Source organism: Poecilia reticulata, chromosome 7 (genome assembly GCF_904066995.2).
Source record: "Poecilia reticulata chromosome 7, P_reticulata-male-v2, whole genome shotgun sequence".
Lineage (NCBI taxonomy): Eukaryota > Metazoa > Chordata > Actinopteri > Cyprinodontiformes > Poeciliidae > Poecilia > Poecilia reticulata.
Window position 1 is genome coordinate 32,472,825 of NC_088836.1, and position 7,129 is coordinate 32,479,953.

The 7,129-nt window shown below is 57.1% G+C and overlaps 1 protein-coding gene across 2 annotated transcripts in view; it reads left to right on the forward strand.

Moving 5' to 3' along the window:
• Positions 1-7,010, forward strand: part of hcfc1b (host cell factor C1b) — a 12,757-nt gene extending 5,747 nt beyond the window's left edge. For both annotated transcript variants that reach the window (XM_081609438.1, XM_081609439.1), the window contains 17 exons: positions 1,082-1,232; positions 1,322-1,431; positions 1,506-1,626; positions 1,697-1,809; positions 1,879-2,029; positions 2,117-2,211; positions 3,085-3,168; positions 3,244-3,310; positions 3,399-3,529; positions 3,689-3,829; positions 3,901-4,060; positions 4,131-4,247; positions 4,324-4,520; positions 5,406-5,528; positions 5,596-5,781; positions 5,847-6,141; positions 6,219-7,010. In XM_081609438.1, the coding sequence (XP_081465564.1) occupies positions 1,082-1,232; positions 1,322-1,431; positions 1,506-1,626; positions 1,697-1,809; positions 1,879-2,029; positions 2,117-2,211; positions 3,085-3,168; positions 3,244-3,310; positions 3,399-3,529; positions 3,689-3,829; positions 3,901-4,060; positions 4,131-4,247; positions 4,324-4,520; positions 5,406-5,528; positions 5,596-5,781; positions 5,847-6,141; positions 6,219-6,277 (2,301 nt within the window). In that variant the 3' untranslated portion in view covers positions 6,278-7,010. The remainder of the gene's footprint in view (positions 1-1,081; positions 1,233-1,321; positions 1,432-1,505; positions 1,627-1,696; positions 1,810-1,878; positions 2,030-2,116; positions 2,212-3,084; positions 3,169-3,243; positions 3,311-3,398; positions 3,530-3,688; positions 3,830-3,900; positions 4,061-4,130; positions 4,248-4,323; positions 4,521-5,405; positions 5,529-5,595; positions 5,782-5,846; positions 6,142-6,218) is intronic.
• Positions 7,011-7,129: the final 119 nt, after the last annotated feature.

Below are 7,129 nucleotides of genomic sequence, written 5' to 3' on the forward strand. Positions count from 1 at the left end.
GGTTCTGGACCTCTGGTTCTGGACCTGTGGTTCTGGACCTGTGGTTCTGGACCTCTGGTTCCGGTTCTGGGCCTCTGGTTCTGGACCTCTGGTTCTGGACCTGTGGTTCTGGACCTGTGGTTCTGGACCTCTGGTTCCGGTTCTGGACCTGTGGTTCCGGACCTCTGGTTCTGGACCTGTGGTTCTGGACCTGTGGTTCTGGACCTGTGGTTCCGGACCTCTGGTTCTGGACCTCTGGTTCCGGGCCTGTGGTTCTGGACCTCTGGTTCTGGGCCTGTGGTTCTGGACCTGTGGTTCTGGACCTGTGTTCTGGACCTCTGGTTCTGGACCTCTGGTTCTGGACCTGTGGTTCTGGACCTCTGGTTCCGGTTCTGGACCTGTGGTTCCGGACCTCTGGTTCTGGACCTGTGGTTCTGGACCTCTGGTTCCGGACCTCTGGTTCTGGGCCTGTGGTTCTGGACCTGTGGTTCTGGACCTGTGGTTCTGGACCTGTGTTCTGGACCTCTGGTTCTGGACCTCTGGTTCTGGACCTGTGGTTCTGGACCTCTGGTTCCGGTTCTGGACCTGTGGTTCCGGACCTCTGGTTCTGGACCTGTGGTTCTGGACCTCTGGTTCCGGACCTCTGGTTCTGGACCTCTGGTTCCGGTTCTGGACCTGTGGTTCCGGGCCTGTGGTTCTGGACCTCTGGTTCTGGGCCTGTGGTTCTGGACCTCTGGTTCCGGACCTCTGGTTCTGGACCTGTGGTTCTGGACCTGTGGTTCTGGACCTCTGGTTCCGGTTCTGGGCCTGTGGTTCTGGACCTGTGGTTCTGGACCTGTGTTCTGGACCTCTGGTTCTGGACCTCTGGTTCTGGACCTGTGGTTCTGGACCTGTGGTTCTGGACCTGTGGTTCCGGACCTCTGGTTCTGGACCTGTGGTTCTGGACCTGTGGTTCCGGACCTGTGGTTCTGGACCTGTGGTTCTGGACCTGTGGTTCTGGACCTGTGGTTCTGGTTCCGGGCCTGTGGTTCTGGACCTGTGGTTCTGGACGGGTGTCGAGTCCAGCGCTCAGACCGAGTTTAACCCCGCCTCTTCCTGTCAGACAAAGGGCGCGCTTCCTGCGGGAACCATCCTGAAGCTGGTGAGCACGGCGGACGGGAAGCAGACCGCCATCATCAGCACGGCGCAGGCCGGCTCCAACAAGCCCGCCATCATCAAGACCATCCCGCTGTCGGCTCTGCAGGGAGCAGCAGGTACGCCGCGCTCACCTGGGCCACCGGGCCGAGCCGGACCGCCTACTAACGCAGGCTCCGCCCACTAACGCAGGCTCCGCCCCCTGCAGGTGGGAACAGTCCGATCACCATCCTGAGCTCCAAGGTGGGAACTCCAGGAACAGAGAAGTTGATCAACGCCGTCCCCAGGATGTCCGCCGGCCAGCAGGGGGTCACACAGGTGAGACGGCACTCTGAGGTCACGGCGGCGTACAGGTGAGGCGCTGCCAGGTGTTCACCCCTCTGTGCGCTCAGGTGGTGCTGAAAGGAGCCCCCGGGGCGCCCGGTACCATCCTCAGAACCGTCCCGATTAGCGGAATCAGGCTGGTGTCTCCGGCTGCCGCTGGCACCAAGCTGGTCGTCAAGGGAACCACAGGTAAGCGGTGCAGGTGAGGAGTCGCCAACAAGGCGCCAGCGCAGGTCGTGTGACTGTTTCCTGTCTGCAGGCGTCTCTGCCGCCTTGTTGGGAGGAGCCTCGCTGACCACGCCCACCGCCTCGCTGACCACGCCCACCGCCTCGTTGGCCAGCCAGGTTGCCACAGCAACCGGACCCAGACAGGTACCTGCTGCAGGTGTGGGCTCAGTCAGCCCCGTCCGCTCTGACGATCCCCCTGCTTCCTGTCTGCAGGTGACGCTGATCACGACGCCCAGCGGCGCCGAGCCGCAGCCGCTGGTCCAGGACCTGCCCGTCTCCTTCATGGCCTCCCCGACCTCAGAGGAACCCGGCGGCACCACAGGTACCACCACCACCACTAACGCCGAGGGAGACGCAGCCACAGGTAGCTGCTGCACCTGAACACCTGCGGAGCTCAGGTAGCCGCCGTGCCACAGCGCTGATCAGCTGCTTCCGCTCTCTGACCCTGCAGCGGTGACCCTGGTCTGCTCCAACCCGCCCTGTGAGACTCATGAGACCGGAACCACCAGCACCTTCACCACCGCTGGAGCCGGAGGAGTCCGACAGGTGAGGCGGCACCTGTCACTGCAGGTGATCAATCTGGGATCGGTCCAGGTGAGGTGATGACCCGTTCAGTACGACCCAGCAGCTGCAGCTGGTCGGGCGTTTCCTTCCAACTGAACCGAGTCGTTTCACACCTTCCTGCATGGAGGTATGGAAACCCAGAGGTGCCACAATTCCAACAGCTGAAGCTGAACAGGAACTAGATAATTTCTGAAGAACTTTAAGGCGTGTCAAAGTGAGCGTATCGGTCGGACCCGAATCTGATGAATCCTGATGCTGAGTCAAGTTCTGCAGGTGTGAAAACTTAGCAGCTTAGCATGTCATGAAATGCTAAGTTTAGCTAAACTGCTTTCAGTAACATGAGCATGTTATGCCTAGCTTATAAATAACAATTAGCTGATGATGATGCTATTACTATCATGCTGACTAACAGCAGTTTATGTGCTAAATTTGGCTAAAAATATTACGTTTAGCTAAAATACAGTCATTAGCTTGTCCATGCTAATGGCAGTGCAAAAACTACAATTAGCTAAAATGCCATGTTTACGTTAATTGAAGCATCAGTGTGGGCTAACACTGCCTTTCTTTGCTATTATATCTAAAATGAGCTAAAATGCTAATGTTAGCACATGCTAGCTTGAAGGTGGACTGTCCAGAGGACTCACCCTACATTCAGCCATTCACCCTGGTGGCGGTGAGCTACTGGGCCGTAGCCACAGCTGCCCTCTGCCCGCACCGGTTACCGCAGCGACGCATGCCACGCCCACACCGGGTCCGATCGCGCTTTGGGGGAGCGCTGCGGCCGCGTTAAAGTCTGAGGGCTTTGCTTCTCCATGCGTTGCCATGGAAACCCCAAAATGAAGTTTGTGTTGACAGGTGTGCTCCAACCCGCCCTGTGAGACTCATGAGACCGGAACCACCAACACCGCCACCACCGCTGGAGCCGGCGGAGTCCGGCAGGTGAGGCAGCACCTGTCAGGTTCCTGCTGATCTGTGATTGGTCCAGGTGAGGTAATGACCCGTTTGTGCTGACAGGTGTGCTCCAACCCGCCCTGTGAGACTCATGAGACCGGAACCACCAACACCGCCACCACCGCTACAGGTAGCTGCTCACCTGGTTCTGGGACTTTTGGACTTTTTTTTTTTTTGGGTGTGGTTGTGACATCACTTCCTGTCTTGTTGATGTGCAGCTCAACAGAGTGGAGATGGTCTCCATGGAGACGCCACAGACTCCGCCCCCTCATCTGATGCTGCGGTCAGTCAGAGCGCAGCGGTTACCACAGTAACGCACGCCACGCCCACACCGGGTCCGTCTGTCCCGGTACGTCCGTCTGTCACCCGTTCTTGTTTAGTTAGGTCAGAGTCGGAGCATCACCTGGAGACGCACCTGCCCAGGTTCCTGTGGGGGGCGGAGCCTGGCAAGCTCACTGGATGCCGACTGGACGACCCGGCAGGTTCTGATGTCTGGTCCTCTCTGCAGGATCTCTCCTCATTGGTTGGTGCTGAGAGGGCGGAGTCTGAAACCCTCGCCATGGCAACAGGAGAAGAGGAGGAGCCAGCATTGACAGACGGCCAATCAGAGGGCATGATGTCATCAGGAGCGTCGGCGCTGCAGGTTCAGGTGAATGCTGGTGCAGCGACAGGTAACACCGGCATGTGCACACGCTAACTTTGGCTCCGCCCCCGACCCAGATGGCGTCCTCAGACGGAGGTCTTCCTCAGCAGCTGATGTCATCAGAGGGGGACGGAGGTGAGGAGACCTCCAGGACGATGACCTTCACGCTGACGACGGGACAGAGCCCAGACCAGATGGCTGTTGCCTTGGCGACTGAGGGAGCAGCCAGGACCATAGGTGAGACAGCGAGAGGACAGAGACGTCTCCGCGTCCACCACCGTCTCTAAACATGTCGGTGTGTCTGCAGGTGAGGCCGGCCAATCAGGCGACCAGGCTGTCCGCATCGTTCTGACACCACAGGAGCTGGCGGCGCTGGTCCAACAGCAGCAGGAACCAGAACCAGAACACAGCAGGGTGCCCACAGGTAGAGTCAGGTGCATTTCTCTCTGTGTCGGCTGGGGAGCCTGGACTCGCTCAGCCCGGTTCTGGTTCTGTTGCAGAGGGGCTCGCCCCGGCCGACAGCCTGAACGACCCGACCGCAGAGAGCCACGCCTCCCAGCCCGCCGCCGCCGCCGTCATCAGCGCCGTCGCCCGGCTGGCCAGCACATTCAGCCCCGCCCCTCTGGTGACGGAGACCAAGAGCATGGCTGTCGCTATGGCGACGGAAACCACCAACGGCATCAGAGAGACGCCTCCTGTAAGACAACATGGACGTATCAGTACCGGTAGACGGCAGAACCAAAGACCCACATAAGAATAAAAACAATAGTAAAAAGATGCTAAGATCAGGCTAACAACACGCTAACAACATGCTAACATGGCAGAATCACCGACTATAACTAACCATAATACACTCCATCAACATGCCAAGAATATACAGACAAGATGTCATCAACTCTCTGAACACGCTGACAATGATGATCTTGCATCACAACATGCTAACGGCACAGTGACATGCTAACAACACAGTGACATGCTAACAACACAGTGACATGCTAACAACACAGTGACATGCTAACAACACAGTGACATGCTAACAACACAGTGACATGCTAACAACACAGTGACATGCTAACAACACAGTGACGTGCTAACAACACAGTGACGTGCTAACAACACAGTGACATGCTAACGGCACAGTGACATGCTAACGGCACAGTGACATGCTAACAACACAGTGACGTGCTAACGGCACCCTGACATGCTAACGGCACAGTGACATGCTAACAACACAGTGACATGCTAACGGCACAGTGACATGCTAACAACACAGTGACATGCTAACGTCACAGTGACATGCTAACGGCACAGTGACATGCTAACAACACAGTGACATGCTAACGTCACAGTAACATGCTAACAACACAGTGACGTGCTAACAACACAGTGACGTGCTAACAACACAGTGACGTGCTAACGGCACCCTGACATGCTAACCGCCTGCTCAGAACACAGCAGCAGGCCAACGACCCGAAGGCCGGCTGACGTACCAGGAACACGCCACCCTTTCATTAACATCCCGCTCATTTGTCCAAACATGCTAACGGCACGCGACAAACACTGAAGCATCGTTGTGTTGCAGGAACCGACCACTCGTATGAAGTCGGCGCCGAAGGAGAACCCGTGGTTTGACGTCGGCATCATGAAGGTCACCAACGCCGTTGTGACTCATTACTACGTTCCCTACGATGACGACGAGCTGGAGGTAGGTACCGGCCGGGGGGGCTGATGGAGTCGTCGCGGTCATACTGGCGGGTGTTGTGTACCTGCAGGACGACTGCGTGGCGGCGCCGGACTACAGCCAGATGAGGAGGGTGGAGCTTCAGCCGGGAACCGCCTACAAGTTCCGGGTGGCGGGGATCAACATCTGCGGCCGCGGCGCCTTCTCCGAGGTGGCGGCGTTCAAGACGTGCCTCCCCGGGTTCCCTGGAGCGCCGTGCGCCATCAAGATAAGCAAGGTGAGTTCCTGCCGTTACCATGGAAACACGCGGCGTCCCGTCCTGACGGATTTCTGTCCCTCCAGAACCTGGGCGGGGCCCAGCTCACCTGGGAGCCGCCCGCCGTCACCGCGGGGAGCATCGCAGAGTACTCTGTGTACCTGGCCATCCAGTCCAGCCAGGCCAAGCCGCCCGGTTCTGGCCCGGCCCAGCTGGCCTTCATGAGGGTGTACTGTGGTTCTGACCCGTGCTGCCTGGTTCAGGCCTCCACCCTGGCCAACGCGCACATCGACTACACCACCAAGCCCGCCGTCATCTTCCGCATCGCCGCCCGCAACCAGAAGGGCTACGGGCCGGCCACGCAGGTCCGATGGCTGCAAGGTCAGAACCAGAACCGGACCAGAGGAGTTCTGCCCCACTGTGACAACGCTGCTGATGTCTGTTTTCCGTTTCCATAGAAACCGGTAAAGACTCCAAGCCGGCGCCAAAGAGAAGTGGAGCTTCTCAGGGAATGTAAGAACCGGCGCCGGATCCCAGAATCCCACCTGACACAAAGATGGTTGCCAACAACTCAACATGCTCCGCCGGAACCGGAGCTCACCGATACTGGACCTTGGTTCTGATGGTGTCGAAGGTCCAAACCCGACCGGCAGCTGCTCCGGAGGTTCTGAAACTCCTCCAACTCATTTCTACTCGGGTCCAGTTACATCAGCATCCAATCAGACGGGCTGATGGTTCTGAAGGTTCTGGAGCTCCTCCATCATACTGTGAGGTTCTGGTACAAACTCTGTTCTCCTTCAGAACCAACCCAACACAATGTGAAGAGTCAGAACCGGCTCCCTCCCAGTCGGTTTCTGTTCCTGATTTTAAACCATGAAAACACCAGAACCAGAATTTTCTTGAATGTTGGACTGTTTGCTCATTCGGATCCGTTCAGTTCAGAACTGTCGAACTCCTGACCCGATGCGGGCGGAGCTTAAAGACAACAGGTGTGTTCAGGTGACGTCCCCTGGGTCAGAACTTTGGCTTTTCTTTGAGTTCTGGTGTTTAGTGGGCGGAGCCTGAGATGACTGAGAAGCCCTAAAGTGGGCGGAGTCTCGAATGTGGGCGGGGCCTGGTGTAAAAAAAAATTCTTAAGCTTTAATAAAACAAGTTTTCAGTTTTCTTTCTGTTGACGGAGGGCTCTGATTGGTCGCTCGTGCTGATGTTTAATATTCTCTGGAACAATAAAGATTTTTAGAGCATTTTTATTGGCTGTGTGGAGTCAGATTTCTGCTGGCACCTGTAGATGGGCGTGGCCTGTGGTGAACAGGTGCAGCAATCAGCAGGAGGTCCAGATACCCCCAGAACATTCTGGTAAATGTTTTTT